This window comes from Portunus trituberculatus, chromosome 32 (genome assembly GCF_017591435.1).
Source record: "Portunus trituberculatus isolate SZX2019 chromosome 32, ASM1759143v1, whole genome shotgun sequence".
Lineage (NCBI taxonomy): Eukaryota > Metazoa > Arthropoda > Malacostraca > Decapoda > Portunidae > Portunus > Portunus trituberculatus.
The window spans coordinates 3,723,590-3,747,075 of record NC_059286.1 but is presented as its reverse complement, the minus strand read 5'-3'; the positions used below and the strand labels follow the sequence as shown (position 1 = coordinate 3,747,075).

General features: G+C 39.2%; 1 protein-coding gene across 1 annotated transcript; it reads left to right on the top strand.

Moving 5' to 3' along the window:
* Positions 1–550: 550 nt before the first annotated feature.
* On the top strand, positions 551–23,413 carry LOC123511867. Its single transcript, XM_045267918.1, is given in 25 exon segments — positions 551–736; positions 1,547–1,746; positions 2,183–2,349; positions 2,678–2,804; positions 2,927–3,036; positions 3,401–3,547; positions 6,614–6,757; positions 7,316–7,437; positions 8,269–8,383; positions 8,793–8,924; positions 9,417–9,539; positions 10,035–10,083; positions 10,086–10,164; positions 10,370–10,460; positions 10,854–10,973; positions 13,730–13,820; positions 14,027–14,160; positions 14,289–14,384; positions 15,423–15,559; positions 16,329–16,456; positions 17,891–17,993; positions 18,577–18,732; positions 19,100–19,267; positions 19,646–19,803; positions 19,975–23,413. Coding segments are annotated over 24 exon segments (2,964 nt in total). The 5' UTR covers positions 551–736; positions 1,547–1,589; the 3' UTR covers positions 20,085–23,413.
* The last annotated feature ends 73 nt before the right edge of the window (positions 23,414–23,486 follow it).

Genomic DNA, 23,486 nt, shown 5'->3' with positions numbered 1-23,486 from the left:
ATATATATATATATTTATTTTTTTTTTTTTTTGGGGGTAGGTGAGGCTGTTATCCTTCAAAATGAATTGATGCAAGAACACGCAACTAAAAATGTAGCCATTCATTTTTCTGACTTGTAATTCCTCTTTCATGATAAAGCTACAATTTAAATCGTCACTTGTAACACAGCTAGGGTTCCACAGACTGAAGAGATCGTTTCTTCAAGGTTCCACAGCGCAGTATTTCTTTCCAACGGCTCCCTTGAAACTTTCCACTGTACGTACTCTTATACTATCGTTTTCTTTTTATCCCCAATTTGTTACTGAATTTTCAAATACTATACACTCTTTATGTAAGTTTTCTTAGTTTTCATTACTGTTTTACTGTTTTCAAGACAGTATCTAGGTACGGCTCCTTCTTTCTAGGAATTTTAGGTAGAAATATTCAATACTTGCTTGTTTTCTACTAAATTATGTTTTCGAATTTTAAACAATTGTCATTCCACTATTTCATTCATTGCTCTTTTACCATATCCTCATTTAATTTATATTTACATTCAGATGGTGTATTAATGACGGACGGACACACACACACACACACGCTGTTGAGTGTTCGGATGCTGCAGGGAGAGAGAGAAAGAAAATAAAAGTAATCAGCAGCGACAGGTGCTGACTTCGAGGCAAAGATAAGGCTTGTGTGAGAGCAGGAGTACCTCGGGGCGGCTTTGAAGTGTGTGTCGGCGTGTGTCAGTCCCGGGGAAGCAGTAGGAAAGAGTGAGGGGCGGTGGTTGGTTTGGCCTCTTGAGGAAACTTGCCTGAGGGATTCATCTGACTCGCCAGGTGACGTAACAGTAGGAAATGTTTTTGACTATGCATTGCAAGGGTTGCTGATTATTTGGTAGTGTTTACTGGTCACGCTGCACATGATATACTGGTAGATAAGGCTACATGTGATGATGCATGTTACTAATGGGAGTGATTCAGAGGTGCGGGGTAACCTGTGGATTTCGGGCACTACCGGTTTTTCTTTATGATTTGTACCTTTTTTGTTGTTATGAAGCTGTATAAGACATGCTTTGGATACCATTATATTTCTGATTGTTTTTGTTGTGGCAGACCAGTAAGACTTGTATATACACTAGCTTGCAACACAGTAGGAAGTGCTGGCTTACACGATTCCAGGAGTGTAGATGATCATCAGTAACACACAATTGTCACACTTCCTATTATTTGCATTGTGAGCTGTGACAGGGAACATGACAGCCACTACTTCTGCACTAAGGTAGACTTCTTGCAGTACTTAAGTAGAATGTGTCTTAACAAAATAATTCCTACCTAAATGCTTGTGGTAAGGGGAAAAATTATATCTATACCTTAAGATAATAAAGAAAATTACCACTGATTTCTATCTATCTGCAGTAGTGTGTTAGTAGTGATGTGATGTGGCATGTCAATCTTTCTTTAGCCAGAAATGAAATTTACTAGAAAAACGTACTTTCATCTTAAGATTAATGGAATGATTGCCCAAAATTACCTACTTGAATATCTCACTTTTTGCCTTTTCCAGAGTTTCCATAGACGCCATCAGATCCTCCAGTGCCAGTGTGACGATGCAGGACTGTGAGGCGTGGGCGCGGGTGGAGGACGTGCTGGAGAGGCTTAGTGCGGCAGAGGGTGACGGGGCGTTGTTGGTGGTAAGGGATGACACACTCCTCCTCAAGCTACATTCCCACCTCCACACATTTCTGCTGCATGCCAAAGAAGGAGGTGAGTAGTGCAACCCAAAAGCTGTTCTTTACAAGTCACCTCTCAGAAATTTCAGACAGAGGAAAAAAAATTATACTTTGAGAAGTACTGTGGGAAGCTCTTGAATTTCCTACCTGCTTCTGTATTTCCATCTTCCTATGACCTGAACTATTTAAGAGGGTGGTTTGAAGACATTTATTGCATTCTTTAGGCTAACTCTCCCAGACCTACTGTAGGACTGGCATCCATGTGGACTTTTTGTTTAATAATTTTTGTTGTCCTTTGCCAGATTTCATCTCTTACATAAAAAAAGAAAACCCATCATATCCTTATTTCTTTGTATGTTCACACTACTAAGTCTAACATGAGTTGTTTAGCATGCCAGATTTTGTCATATTACTACACTTTACAAACAAAGTACAATGAAGTTAATTGTGTCTCATTGTCACCTGTGCAGGCCAAGACTGGGGCCAGCGGGTAACACTGCTGCGCTTTGTTCAGACTGTCTTGGACCCACTGGTGGTTGCCAATGCCAGCAACTCGGCTAGTGTGGCCCTGGGTCTGCGTGTATTGGCCACCCTTGTCACTGTGGAGACTGATTTCAACAGCCTGGAGGACAGCAAGGTGGATGTTCTTTGCTATAATATATTCTTTACACTATTAAGTCAGGCTTGTTCTATCTCATCTTTTTATCCTTTAGATGTTAGTGACTTGTTACATCGGTTGAATAATCCTGGACAATTTTACTGAGCATTATCAAAACTAGAGAAGCTTAGATATTTGAATTACTAAATCATTCCCTTTGTTGTTGTCAGTGGTGTCTTTTGAAATAAAACTCAGAACTTATATTGCCACATTTTATGCAGTGATTGTTATTATTGCATTTTTTTCATTGTAAGCTGCCTAGAAAATTATTGCAAAATTTTCCTTCCTAATGTCTGTTTTCCTTCAGGCACTGTCCCTGTTCATGGTGTCCCTGCCAAGTGTGCGGAGTGAACCCAGCTTGGCATCCCCAGCCCTGTCCCTAGCCATGTCCTTGATGGCACACCCTGATGGTCTACTGTGGCTTGTCAAGAATGGTGAGATTAGAGGAGTCATGAATGCTACACTCAGCTACACATGCATGATAGATAGAAAGGATAAAGGTTATTTACTTACTTACTCTTGCATTTGTCTTCCCCCTCCTCCATCTCTGTCACAGGAATTTGGGAGAAGATGCTGTTGCCGTGCCTGCGTAGCCCCAGCATTTTTGTACAACGTGAGGGTGTGAATGCCATGGTCACATTCATACTGAACCTGAGAGACACACAGGTGAGCCTTTACACTCAGTATATTAGTAGTTTTATCTCTATATTGTGTTCTTATTCATGCAGTTTTTGTGTTTCTTTGCCTATTTTATTTGTGTTAATTCCTGTTTCTGTGCTTTTCTGCTCAGTTAATGTTAGTTCATGTTAATTTTGTTTTTTCTTGCTTTGTATAGCTTATCATACAAAATACAAGATACCTATATGATTTGATAAGTTTCACATAGAGCAGGAAAATTTTTTGTCAGTAATCAAAGTCCTAGGTATTCTTCATAATTTTTAGTTTTCTATCTTCTTTTCCCATTTGACCTCAATACATCCTTGTTTGATCCCTTTGTTAATGCACCTCTCCTTTTTGTTTGTTCCCTCAGCATTTTGAAGGGTTGGTGAAGGATCTGTACCTCCTGTCAGACAAGTTTAATGAGCTGCGTTCTCACATGGGCAATGGAGCAGAGGCAGAGGAGATCAGACAGACAAACCTCAGAGTGCTCAGTGTCTTTAAGCAGCTGTACTGGCAGGTGTGTGTATGTGTGGTGTGTGGTTAGGGTCCATGCTAGTGGTGGTGTTGTATGGTGTGATGTGCTATTCATATTGTTATTACATATTACTAGAAGGTAAGGAATGTTAGTTGAAGCTGTGCAATGTAATATAATTTGGTGTGAAAATTTCCTCGACAAGAAAAGAGGATGTGGCATGATTTTTATTTTATTTTATATCCATATCCTTTTTTTTTTTTTTTTTTACATTACAAGGGCACTGGCCAAGGGAAAACAAAGTGTTGGAAAAAAAAAAATCCCGCTGGTTGCCAGGCCCTGTTAAGAGGAAAGTAGGAGAAAGAGAAAAAACATAAAAATCTAAAAGGAGGGTCCAGTTAACGTAAGAGGTGTCTTGACACTCCTCTTTTGAAAGAGTTTAAGTCATAGGCAGGTGGAAATACAGACACAGGTAGAGAGTTCCAGAGTTTACCAGTGTAGGGAATGAAGGAGTGAAGATACTGGTTAACTCTTGCATTAGGAAGATGGACAGAATAGGGATGAGAAGAAGTAGAGAGTCTTGTGCAGCGAGGCCGCAGGAGGGGGAAGGCATGCAGTTAGCAAGTTCAGAAGAGCAGACAGCATGAAAACAGCGGTAGAAGACAGATAAAGATGCAACATTGCGGCGGTGACTTAAAGAATCAAGACAGTCAGTTAGAGGAGAAGAGTTGATAAGACGAAAAGCTTTAGATTCCACCTTGTTTAGTAAAGCTGTGTGTGGATCCCCCAGACATGAGAGCCATACTCCATACACGGGCGGATAAGGCCCTGTACAGAGCAAGCAGCTGGGAGGGAGAGAAAATGGACGAAGACGCCACAGGACACCTAACTTCTTGGAAGCTGATTTAGCAAGAGTAGAGATGTGAAATTTCCAGTTTAGATTTTTAGTGAAGGATAGACCGAGTGTGTTTAATGTAGAGGAGAGGGAAGTTGAGTGTTATTGAAGAAGAGAGGATAGTTGTCTGGAAGGTTATGTCGAGTAGATAGTTGTAGAAATTGAGTTTTTGAGGCATTGAACAAAACCAGGTTTTCTCTGCCCCAATCAGAAACAAGTGAAAGATCAGAAGTTAGGCGTCCTATAGCATCTCGCCTTGAGTCATTTAATTGTTGTTGGGTTGGGCGTCTGTTGAACGCTGTTGAATAATGCAAGGTGGTATCATCAGCATAGGAGTGGATAGGGCATTGAGTCAGATTTAGGAGATCATTGATGAATAATAGAAAGAGAGTGGGTGATAGGACAGAACCCTGTGGAACACCACTGTTGATAGTTTTAGGGAAGAACAGTGACCGTCTACTACAGCAGCAATAGAACGATCGGAAAGGAAACTGGAGATGAAGGTACAGAGAGAAGGATAGAATCCGTAGGAGGGTAGTTTAGAAATTAAAGATTTGTGCCAGACTCTATCGAAGGCTTTCGATATGTCAAGGCCGACAGCAAAGGTTTCACCGAAGTCCCTAAAAGAGGATGACCAAGATTCAGTTAGGAAAGTAAGAAGATCACCAGTAGATCTGCCTTTACGGAAACCATACTGGCAATCAGAGAGAAGGTTGTGAGCTGATAGATGCCTCATTATCTTCCTATTAAGGATAGACTCAAAGGCTTTAGAAAGGCAGGAAATCAAAGCTATAGGGCGGTAGTTAGAAGGATTGGAGTGGTCACCTTTTTAGGGACAGGTTGAATGTGAGCAAACTTCCAGCAAGAAGGATAAATAGAAGTAGAGAGACACAGATGAAAGAGTTTGACCAGGCAGTGAGCGAGTTCGGAAGCACAGTTTTTGAGAACAACAGGAGGGACTCCATCCGGACCGTAAGCCTTCCGAGAATCAAGGCCAGAGAGGGCCAGGAAAACGTCTTTATAAAGAATTTTAATTTTAGGGATGAAGTAGTCAGAGGGTGGAGGAGTAGGAGGAATATGCCCAGAATCATCCAAAGTTGAGTTGGTAGCAAAGGTTTGAGCGAAGAGTTCAGCTTTAGAAAAGAAGAGACAGCTGTAGAGCCATCTGGATGAAGTAAAGGAGGGAAAGACGAAGAAGTAAAGTTGTTAGAGATATTATTGGCTAGATGCCAGAAATCTCGAGAGGAGTTAGAATTGGAAAGACTTTGACATTTTCTATTGATGAAAGAGTTTTTAGTAAGTTGGAGAATAGATTTGGCATGATTACGGGCAGAAATATATAGGGCATGAGTTTCAGCAGTTGGATGGCTACGGAACCGTTTGTGAGCCGCCTCTATCATTGACAGCACGAGAACAAGCAGAGTTAAACCAAGGCTTTTTAGCTTTAGGGTTAGAGAAAGTATGAGGAATGTATAGCTCCATGCCAGAGATAATCACCTCTGTTATGCGCTCGGCACAAAGAGAAGGATCTCTGACATGAAAACAATAATCATCCCAAGGGAAATCAGAATAGTACTGCCTTAGTTCCTCCCACTTAGCAGAGTTAAAATGCCAGAAGCACCTCCGCTTAGGCGGGTCCTGAGGCTGCACTGGAGTGATAGAACAGGTAACGGAAATTAGATTGTGGTCGGAGGACGTTCTCTTTCTCTAAATGAAAGGATAAAGGCATCTAGTTCACGAATTTGATAGAATCGTATAGTAAAACTATTAATAATAAATTACTTGATAGTATTAGAGACTGGAAAGACAGGAGTGCAACATGAAAGCATATTCAGTATCAAAACTATATTAGATTCCCAGCTCCAGTATTTGATCTGGAAATTATAGATGATTTGTTTTTCTGATTATATAAATATTTTGAAGAATAATGCAATTAGAAATAATGGGCTGCCTGGTTTTTATTTAAGCATTTACTGTGGGATTAAAGACAGCAGAGTAAGATAATGATAAAAGTCAAGCATAAAAACTCGCAGTATGGTTAGATTAACCGAACCTATCAAGAGAAGTGATACCATGTTCAAGTAAATGTGAAAACTAACAAGCAAGAAGGCTACCAAAGACAAATATGAGACACTGTACTGTGGTGATCTTGTGGCACCTCTGTATTTCCTCATCCTGCATCACCCCCACCAGTAATCTACCCTCTCCTCTTTCAGACACTGGGCAAGTCTGGGATCTACACCAAGGTGCGTGACATAGATGACATCAACATTCGTATTCTGGCCATCCTGCAGTACAAAGTCTCAGACAGTACCGTCAGCAGCTGCACTGACCTGCTCATACTGAACCTGCTGCATAAGGTGAGAAGAATATAATGTGTGGTGAAGGTGGTAGATAAATTTCTGCATAACCTATGAATACTTTTATTACTCTTGTCTTCTTCAGAGAGATTTTTCTGAAGATCTCTTTGAAAAGGATTTTTTGTTGAAACATTAGAGTAGCTAATAAAAGTATTCCTGGGTCAACGTGAGATTTATGTACCACCTTCAATACTCAACTGTCTGCATAACTATCTCAAGAAAATAGTGTATTAATGAGGGAGGTGAGTGTCTCAAGTCTTCACTCTTACATAGGGTGGCTTTGTACATGTATAGTGTTAATTCTACTGCACATTTATGGTCAGTAGTTCAATAATCTGCCACCCTTTCTCCAGTCAAAAATCTTTTAAGCTTGTTAGAATCTGTGTTGTCAAGTTTTGTTAGCAGTTGCCAGGAAATCAGAGGACAGTAGAAAGAGTGAATCAAAAGACCTTTGACTGAATATGCTGTTGGTTACTGTAAGGGTATTATTCTTTTAAAAGGGCTTTTCAAGGTAGTGTATATAGTCCTAAGGATAATCCAGTTTGACTTTCTTTCCAGTTTTATGAGAAGCTGATAAACTACGGCATACTGGAACAGTTTCTTCTGGACTCGCTGTGTGCTGACATTATAACTCTGTCCCGTATGTTGCTGGAGCGGGGATACACTGAGTCATTCGTCAGGTAAACTCCACATGACTTTATTTCAATTGGATTTTTTTTTTTTTTTTGCTTTTCTGTGTAAGAGGGAAAATCTGGCCAATGGCAATAAAAACGATGAAACAGAAAGGTCTACTTAGATGCTGGTCCCTGCGTAGGTCCAAGAGAGTTAGCCATGAGAATGAGATGTCTGGAAACCTCCCTCTTAAATGAGTTCAGGTCATAGGAAGATGGAAATACAGAAGAAGGAAGGGAATTCCAGAGTTTACCAGAGAAAGCGATGAATGACTGAGAGTACCATCTCTACCATCTTCCTCTCTGTCTCTGGACACCACATGTTGAGACCTTTTTCTGTGACGTCGTAATGTAAACAAAGTTGCTAGCGGCTGAAAAAGTCCAAGGTGTCGGTCTTGTTTTGTGGCTAGTATTTCCACCCGCTAGGCACCAAAATCTAACTGATAAATCAAGCAGCTAGCATTTCCAGCCACAAATTGACACATGTAAATATGCCTTTATGTCTCTGTGTGTATGATGCTGCAGCTGCTTTAGATTGAGATAGCAGGGATCTAGATTGCTCTTTAACTCTTACCATTTTTTGTGATGTATAAGGAATTTAGCCTCAGGTTCTCAACTGTAGTTGGAATAAGGTATGATATAATGAAATCTCATAAGTCAAAGTTTATATATATTTAATTGTCTCGTATGCATCATTTTATTATTTCTTTACCTGTTTGTCTCATTCCTTGCATCAGTCAATCAGTATCCAGATGCTGTATGCTTAATGGAAGTGGCCTTGAGATAGTTCTAGAAGGGAATAGCTAATCATTCATGCCCAAATACACCTTTTTCCATCAGGTCATCTGCCAATGTCCACAAATACTGGGATGTCATGATGAAAAGAATGAAGGAAGAAAGCAAAATTGACCTCACATCTGTGGAAGCCTTGCTGCATATCGTCACTGCTTTCCAGGTGTGTGTTTGTGCATGTGTAAGTGTGTGTAAGTGTTCCCCATTAGATTGTGAGTTTGGATAAGTCATGTTCTCTGTGTGTCCTTTGTTTTCATGTTGCTTTTATCTTATTTTCTTAAATCTGTACATGTTATTTTGGTGCATCTGACTTCTTCCAGTGATAATTTTCTCTATTCTGTATGTGTGTGTGTGTGTGTGTGTGTGTGTGTGTGTGTGTGTGTGTGTGTGTGTGTGTGTGTGTGTGTGTGTGTATTTACCTAGTTGTAGTTTTACAGGGAGAGAGAGAGAGAGAGAGAGAGAGAGAGATTAAATTTATCCACACACAACTTTCCTTTTCCTTGTGGTTTCTTTACACTGCTTCCTCCCTCTCTACCTCATGACATTGTAGCCCCTCCCCTCCCCCTACATAGGTGTCCTGCCTGGTGGCGCTGTATCAGTCCTGCCTGGGGAAGATGATGGAGGCATGGCCGGAGAAGTTGAAGATAATGGCAAAATGGAGAGATGAAGTGCAAAACCGCATAAGTACCAAGGAGGAAGTTAAGGTGATATATTAACTTCATTGCCTTTTTGTTTTAACACCTGTTCATTAATTGTACTTTGTGTTGAGTATGTTATTTTTTTTCAACATCTCCTTTTCAGGCTTTTTGGTTGAATAATATGGTAGCGTAGCGGATAAGGTGGTGAGTGTGGGATTGGGCAGACGTCCGTGTGTAGGTTCGAATCCCATCACATACCGCTTTGACGCTATGCCACTTGTCGTTTAAAGTTACCTACATGTCACCATGATACCCAGGCTTTAGGTGGTTGCACCAAAGATGTGCTTGGGTGGTGGTATGGGCCCTAATATGGGTACCACTATAAATAAAATTGCCTGCACCACTAGTGGGCAGAAGCTGAACAGCGCTTCCCACATATACTTTTCAAGTATGCCCACAGGTGCTATGGGCCGTAACAAAAAAAAAAAAAAAAAAAAAAAATTGTAATGATAGTGGTGATATTTAGGGTGATATTCTTGATACCTGTGGTTGTTCCAGGCTGAGGCAGGCAAGCTGGAAAGGCAGATGGTGGCCTCCTTCTGTAAGGACTCCCAGAAGACAGTCCAAACAGCCGTCACCTGCATCACTGCCATTACCGCTGTGGCTGACCACCTCAATCCTGTGAGTACTGTTTGTGTGTGTGTGTGTGTGTGTGTGTGTGTGTGTGTGTGTGTGTGTGTGTGTGTGTGTGTGTGTGTGTGTGTGTGAGTAATTAAATCATGATGTATGAATGAATTTTAATTATAATTTTCAAAACAATATGTAAATTTGAAAATTCACTTAGAATCGATACTGTATTATAAGTATTCATCATTTATTAAATTGAGAAATGTTTGACTTTACTATTTACACATATAATTTCTACACTGCAAAATTAGGATAAATAACAAAATATTATTCATGACTTCCAAAAAATCATCAATTATTTATAAACTGAGACTCATTCTGTACTCATGAATCAGGCTAAACAACAAGAATTATCCATAACTTTAAAGAATCATTAAGCATAGGTAAACTGAGCATCATAAATATATCTCTCACCAAATTTATCACCTCTATGTATATCTCCATTTGCTTCACCCACTTAACCACCCACCACCTCTCTTCTCTGTCCAGGCGTGTGCTGTGACAATCTTCCAGGGGCTGACCTTCATGCTGTGCTCCCAGGTGTGTCCTCCTCCCCCATCAGGCACCATGTGGGGCTTCAGCGCACAGTGATTGATGGTGTAAGGAAGCTGGTGGAAAGGTGTGTCCATGCTGTATCTTTTTTTTCTTCTTTTTATATAAGACGGGAAATCTGGCCAAGAGCTACAAAAAGGTCCACTTAGCTGCCAGTCCTAGTGCATGTCTTGAAACCTATTACCCATTGGCATAGTTATAACATTAATGGTGGTAATAGTGATGGTCATGACAAACATAGGCTACAAGTGTTTTATGTATTCTTTGTGCAGGTTCAACATTGACTGGAGAAAGTGCTATGCCTCTGTCTGCCTGATGGGGAAGCTGTGTGACATGGCTCAGATCCCTGGCCTCTCCTCCCAGGTGGGGATGCGCGCACACGCACACACACACACACTCCAAATGAGGTGTCTTGTGTTTATAGTGTTGGCAAATCATAAGTCTAATCACTTTAAAGACCGTTCAAAATAAAAGAGTATTGTGGCTCTCTCTCTCTCTCTCTCTCTCTCTCTCTCTCTCTCTCTCTCTCTCTCTCTCTCTCTCTCTCTCTCTCTCTCTCTCTCTCTCTCTCTCTAATGCATTTTTAAACAAGCTTAAGATTAAAGATTCAAGGACCATTCATATCTTCCACAAATTTTAAAACAACTGAAAGCTTCATAATCAACATGTCCTTGTGAACAAAACATCACAAATCAATATAAAATATCTTCAAGAAGCTAGAGACCCACAGTAACCCTCTACATACATGCCTGGCAGGTGAAGGTGTCTGCCCTGAAAGCCATGAATTCCTGCATCAATGGTTTCATTCCTCCGGTGATGTCGATGTTGGTGAACAGTGGCAACCTGGAGCACAATAGTGTGGAGCAGATGGGTCAGGTGAGAAAAGGAGACAGATAGACCCAGATAATTGGGATGTATAGATAGAAACAAAATAGATGCAGCATAAAAAATATAAGTTCCTTTACAGATAGTTCAGGTAAATAAATAACACAGCATCAAAAATACAAGTTTGTTCATGGATTTCATGATTGTTGTGCCTAGTGGTTCTTAACCTTGAGGGCATGCTTTCTTGGGGGTATGCCAATAATTTCCATGGGAAGGGTGCAAATCCTTGGGAATAAACAGGAATAATCTAATTTTTCATCCCTTAAGTAATGAGAAGTTTATGAAATAATCCAAAAGTACCACCGCAGAACTCTAGTCTTTCTATAGTCTGTGGATCTTCAGACATTCTGAGGTCAAGTACCTTCCTGTTTATCCTCTGATATCACATCAGGGTCTTCGGATTTTAACTATGTTTGGATTCATGCATTTTTGCGAAGCTGCATTTTCCATGTTTGTTGCTGTCAACACCAAGCACAGAAACATTCTGAATATGGCCTTTAAGCATGTATTCAAGATCTAGTAGCTAAGAAGCAGTTACAAGTATCTCACTAAGAAAATTTCTAATTCATAATCAATAAAAAATAAAAAACATTTTTCATTCTTTAAAATCTGGGTGGGAATTATATTCATAGGTGCATGGGGGGGCATGGAAGGAAGCAAAAATTCTTAGAGAGGGCATGGTAGGAAAAAGGTCTAGACAGAAGAGAAGCAGGGACAACTTGGAGGTCTCAGTGTCTCTTCCTCCTTGTATTGTTCCTCATGGTAATTAGATGCAGGTACAGGAGACAGGGAGGAGGATGGATATAAACATTTGAGATATAGATAGGAGAAATTGATAAACAGATAGATGCAAGTAGTTGGTGTATAAATGAAAATAAGACAAGTGGATAGATATTTTAGTTATACAGTAAACCCCCACACTTGGCGAATCTCATCTTGGCGAAATTCACTTTTGGCAGTAGGGTAGCCACAAACTTGGCAGTCCCCTGGCGGCCGCACGGCAAACCACTCGGCTCCCCGGTGACGTCAGACCTCTCTCTAAACATATCAGAACGCAGTGAGAGTCCCCTTCAGCCATTTTGTTGGTGCTACCCTCTGTTCTGCTGGTGTGGGAACAAATTCTGTCGATTTACCGCCAACATGGCCTCTACCAGCGCAACAGGTGGTGCTGGTGGGGGGTACGGACAATGGTGGTGGCGGCAAGGACGAAAGTGGGCGAGGGAAACGGGTGTAAAGACGAGAGTTACAACCTTTATATCATGTTTATTAGCTTTATTTATTGTTTATTGGTTTGTTTTGTACATGTGTTTTAATATGTGAAGGCAAAAGATTTTATTTCAGCTTGAAAGATGGTATTTTATGGATCAAAAGAGGGACTTTGGCAATGACCAAAGAGTGATTGAGGCATTTTTTAGGCAATTTATGTGGTATAAAGAACTCATGCTTGGTGAAATTTGCATTTGGCGGTAGACTCGCCAGACTAATTAATTTTCCAAGTGCGGGGGCTTACTGTAGATGTAGTTGGAAATATGACGAATGAGATATACATTGCAATAGATGCAGATGGTTTTGGTATAAATAGAGATAAGACCAGTAGATAGATAGATATTTGAGGTATATGCCTAGATGTAGTTAGAAATATGACAGATGAATACTGACCCTTGAGATATAGATAGAAATAGGAGAACTACATTAGGTAGGCTGATACAGACAGTTGTGGTATAGATAGAAGTAAGGAGATAGATATACATTTGAGGTAAAGATGTAGTAAGAAATATGACCCTTAGACAAAGATAAATACTGACTCCTGAGATATTGATAGAAATAGGAGAAATGAATAGATACAAATAGTTGTGGTATAGATAGAAATAAGGAGATAGATATTTCAGCTATAGATGTAGTTGGAAATATGACAGATAGAGAGATGAATACTGACATTTGAGATATACAAAGAACTAGCACAAATAGACAGATGCAGACAATTGATGTATAGATAGAAATAGAACAAATAGACAGGCATACACAGTTGAGGTATTGATAAAGAAATAGAAACAGATTGCTAAGTTTATAAAGATAGACAGATTGGTGAAACTTGCAGTAATACAAAGATAGTAAATGAGGAACTGGCTGGTGAGAGAGAGTTAGTAATAGAGATAGACAGGCAAGAGGAGGACAAGCAAGAATATACATACAAAGAAATAGACAGGTAAACAGAAGGAGACAAGACATAATTCTACATGTGGCAGGCAGACAATTATACAAAGAAGGATGTGATAGGAAGAAGACATACATAAATTGAATGCAAATAAGTATAAATTCACTTAACCAGTTGTTCTTATTTAGAAGACCTACGAGAGGTATATATCAAGTACATATAACTTCACTTTAAAAGAGCTACTCTCTATACCAAGCTAGCATCCCCACATATATAGGCACAAATACAAATGCAAGGGTATTTTCAGTCATTTATCCCTTTTTTGGCAAACTCTGGAACACTCTGCTTCCTTCTGTATTTCATCCTTCCTGTAACATGCACCCTTTCAAGGGAGAGGTTTTTATGTATGATTCTTTTGACTTTTGTTTTGGGTTTGGTACTTCAGTGGGTCTTTTATTTATTTATTTTGTATTTATTAAAAAAAAAATTTTTACATAGGCCAGTGCACCTCTTGCATAAAAAATAACAATAAATAACTATCAAATCATAAAAAAGAAATATAAAAAAGTAACTTGCATGTCCACCATGATAGGTGTTGGCTGTGTACCTGGCTGATGTGAAGTGGGAGGTGCGGGACTCAGCCCTTGAGGTGCTCATTACCTGCATGAAACTGGCAAAGGAAAGTGAGTATTTACTCCTTTTAATGATTCACAGTATGCATGTGGCATGGATATACAGGGTTTTGCAGGAGGAAGGTTACACATTCTCAGATATGGAAGCTCAAGTCATTCTAAGTTGGAAGTACAGTATGGTTAAGTGGTTTTAATGCCTTTCATGTCCTAACTCACGGTATCACTACACCGTCACCCTTTCCTCTGCTGCTCTCCAGAGTACCCTCACTTTGTCAACTGGCTGGGGCGTCACCATCTCAACAGTGCTGTTATCACAGCCATTGGGGATGTTGAGGGTTATGTCAGAGCCAGTGCCTTCACCGTTCTTGCCAACATCATCTCCATTGACAAGGTATGGAATTGTGAACCAAAAAATAAAGGTAATTAAGCTTGGGCTTCATATTCAGCTTTTTTGTTACTGCAGTACACCATTGCACAAAGAGCAGAGTTGTTCCATCACACTCTTGAGTTCCCCTGCAGGAATGGTGGTCTCCCAAATGCAGCAATCTGCCAGCCAAAAAGAACGGCTCACTGAATAAAAGACTTAAGAATGAACAGTGTCCAAACAATAGAAGGGTAAGACACATGGGAAGGAAAACACTGTACATACACACTGACTGTTTAACATTGGGTTACATTTGTGGTCATTTGAAATATGCCTCAGGACCTGAAGGCAGTGAAAGAAATACAGATATGCATAAATTTACAACCTGATTAACCAGATACTTACAAAAATTGGTAAAGGGAAACTTATTAACAAAGCTGGCTTAACTGTTTATTTTGGTTCTCTCCTTGTACGTTGCATATGTAATGCACACAAATATACTGAAAGGGTGACACACTAATCTAAAGATGCGGAGAGTGACATTTCTCAAGATGCTAACCCTGACTACTGACACAAGGTTTACTGTCTCAGGTACTGTACTTCAAACTAATGGCTCACTGCAGGTGGTAAGAAATAACTACTCACTGACACTCTTATGTCTTGTGGAGAGTGTATTGTGTGGGAAATAGTCAACTTGATTGTCACATCTAACTAACCTAATTGACTCTAAAATGATAATGCACTGAATAATTTGAAATCTGCAAGTTTGATTCAATTAACATTTAAGTATGTGTATATATGTTTCACCAAAAAATTGTAGCAATTGAAAATGTATGTCAAAAGCATGTGTATGAAAGGTAGCTGCACATGCATTTTATTGCATTTCTCATAAGCAATAGCTAGTAATGTTGCCCCTATATTCCATGCATGTCATAAGAAGCAAGCATAAGGGACTAAGTGTGAGGGATAGGAACTTTGTTCTCTGCATTTCCTCCTATGAACATGGGCCGGCCTGTGTGGAATTGCTAGCCTGTTATACAGAGAAGTGTCTTATCTGTGACTGCAGAGTTGGCAAGATAAGAACATTAGATGAAATAATGACATGTGTTCATATTTATGTGTGTTTGTACTTAATTTGATTTCTATAAGATTAAGTCAAGCTTGTAATGCCCCTTTTGATATTGATTTGTTTTATTGTTATATTTATCTTTAAAGTGTGTGTGTGTGTGGTGTGTTTGTTTGTTTGTATATTAACAAATATGACTCTACTACCTGCATGTATATGATAGGCGTGGTCAGAGCTGGAGCTGGAGGAGGAGAACCTGCCCCACCGTGCCCTGTCTGCTGTGCTGGGTGAGGGTGAGGCAGCCGCCAGGAAGGCCGCCCTCACACTGGTGCAGGAACTCTTCTTAGCTGGCAAGTTCAGGTATGAAATTGTTTTTATTGTTTTTCATTCATTACTGCATGTCTTTCTCTTCATTCATAAATTCTTCACTGTGTCCTTGTTTTATTTTTTTAGTTGGCTCAGGTATGATTCAGCTTCCTTTTCTTCCTTGTTTCTCATCTTTTACTTGTTTTCCTTTTATTTATTCATAGTATCTTTGCTGTGTCCTTGTCTCCTTTCTTTTCATTCTGTAATTCATTTTTCTTTTATCTAGGAGGTTCAAGTATGAATCACTTGACTTCTCATCCTCACTTCTCATCCTTGCATTGTGTTTCATCTAGTATTCTTGATGTCCTCACAGTGTCTTTAGGTTTCTTTCCTTCCAAAAACTAATATCCCTTCACTATTTTCTTTCAATGAGGAATGAAATTTTCCATACATTTGAGTTGATAATTTATCAGTAAGAAAATAATATATATTTTTTTATTTAAGAAGGGAAAACTGGCCAAGGGCAACAAAAACGAGATAACAAAAAGGCCCACAGATGCCAGTCCCCAAAGAGGGTCAAGAGAGTTAGCCAAAAGAATGGTATTGAAACCTCCCTTTTGAATAAGTTCAGTTCATAAGTAGATGGAAATACAGAAGCAGGTAGGGAGTTCAGAGTTAAAAAAAGCAATGGAAATCTTATTGTTTCTCACTGTGCCAAGGTGAAAATAATAAGAGAACAATTAAAACCACTCCTAAACAGTTCTTTCCTTATCAAAGAAGAATATGTAGAAAAGACTGAAAAAAAACTTTTCTCCCTGTGCAGTGAGGAGGAGGTGGACAGTTTGGTGGTGCGGGCGGTGCAGCACTGTGCCGAGGACCCGGACAATGAGGTGCGACTGGCAGCACTAGAGTTCATACATGCTCACTTACTGTGGTCACTCAGCAAGAATGGTGGGTACCTCTGTTTAGGACTGCCATGTGTAGACCTAATGACTTCATGCAGCTTACCTTCTCTTTAAAGCTTCATAGGTGTACTGTACTTATATGTACTGTATATCCCGTAAACTGGCCTTTGGCACAATTTTCACTAATTACTAAGCTTTCTGAGACATTCCTTTTCATTCTACAATCACCTCTTAATATCATCCTAGCTGGAAATTGTAAAATACAGTGGTATCCTGAGATACAAGTTTAATTCATTCCATGACAGAGCTTGTATTTGAAAGAACTCGTATCTCAAAACAATTTTCCCCATTGAAATGCCATTAATCCGTTCTAGCTTCCCCAAAAAGAGCATCCATATTTTATTTATTTTTTTTATGTGTTTTCAGGTAAGAAAAGGCATTTATAAATAATTGTTGAACAGAAACATAATAAAACATAATAAAAAATAATATAAATAAATAAACTACTCTTAAAAAGAAAAGTAATTTATCTTGGGGGATGCATTCCACAGGACGTTACTGCATTCCCAACCCTCACTTGGGACTGTCGATCAGCTGGAGTGCACAAATATAGCCACCCACAGAAGACTTGCTGCTCTAATAACAGAAGAGCTAGCTCCATTGACAGTCCTATAAACATTATTCATTGAATAAATGAAGTTTTAAGTAGGAGAGAGAGAGAGAGAGAGAGAGAGAGAGAGAGAGAGAGAGAGAGAGAGAGAGAGAGAGAGAGAGAGAGAGGGGGGCACACTGCCTTAGCTGTAGGGGTTTGTTTACATTTTTCTCCCTTCTCTTTGACAAGCATTAGTGAAGGAGGTAGGGGGAGATAGGAGAAATTTGTTTGGTCTTTTCAGGTACGTACACATGCATACTTATCAATGCATGAAAATATATGAAATAATAGCAAAAGTTTATTTATTCTTATCTTGGACACAGATGTTTTCAGCTAATGATGGTAAATGGTGGAGGAGAAGAGAAGGAGGAAATGATGCAGGCACCATTCACATGTAAACATTAAACAAATTAAAACTGCACTTCCTTTAGAAAGTCAGTAAATAGTGTGAAAATGATGAAAGAACAATCACAGTACATGACATCCACGGGAAACACGTAGATACTAGCACAGCTGAGGCTGGACTGATGCGCTAAGCAGCCGACTACAGCGGCAACATCCCATCCGTGATTCGTATCTAAAAAAAAAAAAAAAAAAAAAAAAAGTAGCTTGTATCTCAAGGTACCACTTTATATCCCTTTTCATCCCTCTTTTTTCTTCATACATTGCTTTTAGTACTGTGAAGGGTTACATGTTACAGTGAGAGATGTGGTTGTGTTTATTCATTTCTGCAAGACATATTACCTTTAATTCCTATACTCAGCAGGAGCATTCAGTGTGTGTGTGTGTGTGTGTGTCTTGTCCTCACCCTCTCCTTGTCTCCTGCAGGGATGGTGGATGGAGAGTTTCCCTCCATCACATTCAGCCGAGGGAAGATCATCAAGCTGGACACAGAGGAGGTGAAGAGCAGGGTAGTCAAAGTACTTAATTGGTGAGTTACTTTCTTGTCTCTCATCTCTGGTCAGGCTGAGGTGACAGTTGAGAATCTTGTGCATATAACAAGATCTTGTGATGCATTTTTGAAGGGAAGTGATAGTCTTTATTTGATCATTTTAAGCAATTTCTGTTTCTCTCTTAGTTAATATCCATTTAGTTTGTCTTCCTTCTGTGTTGTGATGTTATTTTTATTTCAGTCTACTCTTTTCTCTTTACATCATATTATTATTATCTCTATACCTTATCTGCTTTTGTTAACCACATTTCTCTTCCTCTGTTAGTCTCTTCATTTAATTGTATCATCTTTCTATATTGCAATGTTATTCTTCCTTCAGTCTCCTCTTTATATTTTCTTTTCTTTGTATTTACCTTACATTTTTATCTCTGTGCCTTATCTCCTTTCGTTAAACCCCACTTACCTTTAATACATGTGTCTTTCTTCTTGCAAATTTGAATATAACTCCTTTCATATTCTCATTTGAATTTGCCTCGATTTCATACCAGTTCCAGATGTAATGTTTTCACCTTCCTTCCCTTTAATTCTGAGCCTTTGTGATGTATCTCATGGTTACACGCAGGGTCTGTGAGTGTGGGTACTTGTGTGTGCTGCTGGCGAGTCGGCGTGACCTGGTGGCCTCGGTGGCATCAAGGGCCAGAGAGGTGTTCTGCTTCCTCAGCAACTTGGTGACACGATACCAGATTACACAGGAGGATGATGGTGGTGGTGGGGAGAGGTGTGTGTGTGTGTGTGTGTCATATAAAAAGAATAACTTGTGTATATACCAGTTTAGGAACATTCAATTTACAAAAATTCAAAGGCACAAAGAAAATTGTCTCCTAGTCTCATTCATATATGTAGAATTCACATTTATAGGTGAGAGTCTTGAATTATGGAAAAATATAAAAAAAAGTGCATGAAATGAGAAGAATTACAAATCTGATTTTGCTATAATTTCTAGTTATTGAATTTATGAGAATTTCTTAAACATAACCAAGTCATTTATAAATTGATTCATATAATATTTTGAAGGTATTTTGAATGTTTTGAATGCTATATACTCTCTCTCTCTCTCTCTCTCTCTCTCTCTCTCTCCTCTCTAGGAGCAAGGTTGGGGCAGGAACAGGCAAGGACAGTGGGCAGCAGAATTCCTCCTCCAGGCCAAGTTCTAAGGAGCCAGTGAAGGAAGAGACAGTGCTTGGCCACCTGGACCAGATAGACAAGACCATTCAGGAAATACTCAACTCCTCCACTCTTGAAAATGTGTCCACGTATGTATGGATAGGATGGAAGGAGAAAGGAGGAGGAAAGTGGTGGAATAGAAATTATAATTCCTATACTTGTTCTTACTGTATTTCTGCAATCTGTGGATAATCCAGCATGATCTTACTGTCACTAGGTCTTTCTTTATATGTTTTCATCTTATATCAAACTATGCAGTACATTGGGTTTGTATTCCTACTAAAACTCTTGTTTAGTGATAAGATACAAGACTGCACATAAAGAAATAAATCTGGTAAAGCGTCTAGCAAATAAATTAAGATTTGTGTAAAATCACAGGTCAGTTCACAATTTTTCCAACAAGACTGGTGTGGAAACCAATTACAAACCAGAACATTCATTATTTTCTGCCTATCTTCTTTCCATAGAATCAAACGATTTCCTCAAACTGGTATGACCTCTCCTGTGCCTCCAAAAAAGCTGGTTCTTACCGCTGAAGACATGCCCCAAGCCTGCCCTTCTCTGCCCCTCACTTCACTCCTGCAGGCCTTCACAGCACTCTGTCAGCCACACTGCTGTGGTGATGGTGAGTGACTTGTGTGTGTGTTTAACTAGTTAAGTTTACCTTTTTATAGTGAGAGGCTTGAACAACATTGGTAGTCTTTATATTCATCCATTGCTTTTGAATTTTCACGGGATAATTTATGGCTGTATGTGGAGAGAGTGATTTTATGAACATTCTGCTTTTAATCCACAGATGAGAGGAACCAGGTAACAGAAATGATCTCACTCCTTGAAGACATACTCCTGGATGGTGAACGGCAGCAGAAACACCTGGATGACCAGGGCCTGAGGGATTGCTATTGAGCTTCAACTACTCTCCCTCTCTTCCGTAGTTCCATATAGTCTTCCTCATCTTAATGTTTCTATCCTATGCCATCCATCTATATTATCTTGCTCTCCAGTTATTATTTCCATTTCATTATTTTATTCTGCAGGTTTCTCTTCCCCATTTGGTTTCATTCTTTCCCCTTACTCTCTTGCATTCTTTCCTCAGACTCCCACCCAGGAGCCAAGACTATTCCCAAGACCCACAGCACAGGTAAAGGTAGTAAGGAAAGAGAAAAGGTGGCACTGTCCATGGGCTTAGTATCTTGTTAGGCTCTTCATGTGGTTGCTGGGAGCATTTCAACTCTTCTAGATGATTATAGACTGAAGATAGATGGTTTGGTGCTGCAATGAAGCAGGTTGTGGCTGTGTGAAGGTTAGTTTCATTTCTGTTGAAATAGAATGCCCTTGCTACATTTGATTTGTCATTGTCAATTAATTGCCAGTGATTGTTTCACTAACTTGAATATCAGCAATCATTACTTAATTGCAGCCGTATCTAATCTTGTGATCTAATGATTGTCACTCTCAGCTCGTGCCTAAGAGTTCTAGAGTTCAAATCTCAGCCAGGCAGACAACTGAGTCTGCTCATCTTTCACCTTTAGTCACTGTTTGTGTATTTGAAATTAAGTATAGGTGTTAGTTTGAGAGATTGTGCCATAGCTGTTCAGCAGGACCACATTATTAGACCTGTCTTCTTATGACAGTGTGTTGCACCTTGCCATAAGGAACCAGAAGTGGTCAACAGCGTGCCAAGGCAAAAATATGAATAAATAAGGCTTATATCCCATTTATGTGAGGTAAGCCAAGATGAGACTTTGCATACATACATGCACTTATTTACACATTTATGCCTGGCCTTCAAGAGAAAGAAATTGTTCAGTGTGTTATGCTGTGCAAGGGTCAGTTGATCAAGTGTAAGAAGAAATTGTCAGTAAATCCATCTCTCTGCGCACTAGATAAATGTCACTGTGCAGGGAGTGAGTCAAAAGACACATGGATATTCATACATGCTCATAAACATTCCTAAACTAAGTAAGTAATGAACATTATGGGCATCTGGCATAGGTCAAGTAAATTAATCCTACACCCTGGATGCATACAGTAGCACTCTTGTGGCCTGAACAAGAGATTGATTATGTTGAGCTGCTTTAAGTTGATTATAGTTAAGTTAGATTTTATTAGAATGAGTTAATAATTTGTGGCTAATGGAAAAGTGTGGAGGAACACTCAAGAGTAGAGGATGTGCCAATTCAAAGCTCTTGGTGACCTTGGCACCTGGCCTTGTCTGTTTGGGTCACAGTTTTAGTTTTAGTTGTTTGAATTCTAGTGAATCTTGCTGGTTTACAAGCAGTGCCAAGTGGTTGAGGTCAGTATGAAGTATCACTGCTTTCGTCCTTTGATCTGTGATAGCTAAATTGTATCCTTAATTAAAATGAGAGAGACAAAGTGCACTTTGCATACATTTACTGCTTCTAGTTTTATAAGTCTTGTGTCTGAGTAGTGGGCTTGGCTTTTGTTTTTGTAAGTTAAAGGTGAATGTTCACCACTGTGATTATATACAAAAGTATTTTTGGTACAGTGATTTTATAACTTTTTAAATCATAAGGTAAGAACACTTGATACTACACTAAACCCTGCCCAAGTTGGAGCCAAATATATCCAGTATCAGAAATCACACCCAAGATATAGGGGATGGACACTCATATGCCCAGATAGACACCCGATATCTCAGATTGTTCTCTGAGACATGTAGGGAAAGTTGAACACTTGGAGACACCAGATATGTATCTAGCATCACCTCGTGTTAACCTGAGTTGTCCAAATGAAGGAATAGTAGAAAATAAGAACTGACTGAAATGACCTTGGGTTTTAGCACAATTACAAGAACAGAAGGAACTGTGGTGCTGGTAAAAGAGCAAGCGTGAGGTATGCTGTAGCAGCCAGTGTTCCCAGTCCTTAGGAAGAATTTGAAGATGCACCAGAAGAGATGGATATATATTCAAATATTAAATATATAATGTAAATATAATTGACTATCAAAAATCCAGCAACCTGAGGACTGCAGGATTTTTAAAATTCTGGATTTTTATGTAAATGTGTATGCTGTATATATTTTTAACAGAATATTACTGCCAACTACCCAACACATGCAGGCCATGTGGGGCAAGGCTTGTTTGAGTTTTGGAAAAACTGATCGTACTGCTTCCAGTAGTTAATTATAATAATACTTTATTGCATCAAAAAAGGACATTATTTACTCATTGTTACTGATGTTTATTGCTAAATTTATTATAAAAACAGTTGGGATCATGTTATGCCATGTTATCATGATGACAAGAGTTCTGGAGAACCAACAGTCAAAAGCAGAGCTAAAACAGGGAGAGAACCCTGTTATAGCAGTTATGGACATCATAAGTTTATAGCTGACTACTGATAGACGTGTCTAAAACATGCCATTTTGCCCACTATGACTGACATTAGTAGCTATGACTGTTTGTGGAATACAGGGGGTGGTACTCGGCAATATTTTCAGGACCACATGATTCCGGAATTTTCCATGGTCTGGCAAGTCTCAGGTCCGGAAGTTGCTGGATTTGGGAGGTTCAGCCTGTATGTGCTGAATATATTCAATATAAATGGACTACCAGAACAGCGCTTAAAAAAAAGAAAATCAAACCCTAAATGAAAAGTAAACTAAAATTTTTAGCACTTCACTTTTTCTGCAATAACTAGCACACAATGTTTGCGTTTTACACCACCTTTTTCAGCTGAATACATAATGGGGCTATAGAGTAGCAAATAAATGATTAAATGAAAAGAAATGTCTGTCATCTGTTGTAAGCAGGACCAAACATCGACAGTGCCTCCAGAAAACAATGGCATGCCAATACAGTTAATTTAAAAGGCATTCTGACAGTCATGCTGGAAAACTGATGTTTCCAGAATACTGATTGCCAGATTTTTTATAGTCAACTGCATTAATTATTTTTTTCCCTAAGGTACATAATACATAACCACCTGGTGTTTGCAATAGTATGTGCACTGGAAACACTGCCTGCTGTCTGTACAACAGCCTGCTGTGTCATGCACAACTAGTGTTCTTGCCTTTCTCCTGCTGTGTGTGTTGGTTTTCATCGGGGCTTCCAAGGCTTCCTAGTTAGATAACTCAGATTTTTAAATATCTCTGATTGCCTTCGCTCCAATTAATCCAACATGGGTTGGGGTTTACTTTATAATGAATTCCTATTATCAGCTGTAACGCTAGTTTTATATTCACAAGAATATATTGATATATTTGAGAGAAACACTGGTTTTATTTTCCCAAAAGAAACTTGTGCAAACTCTAATCATAAAATAAGTTATTAATTTTACTGATGA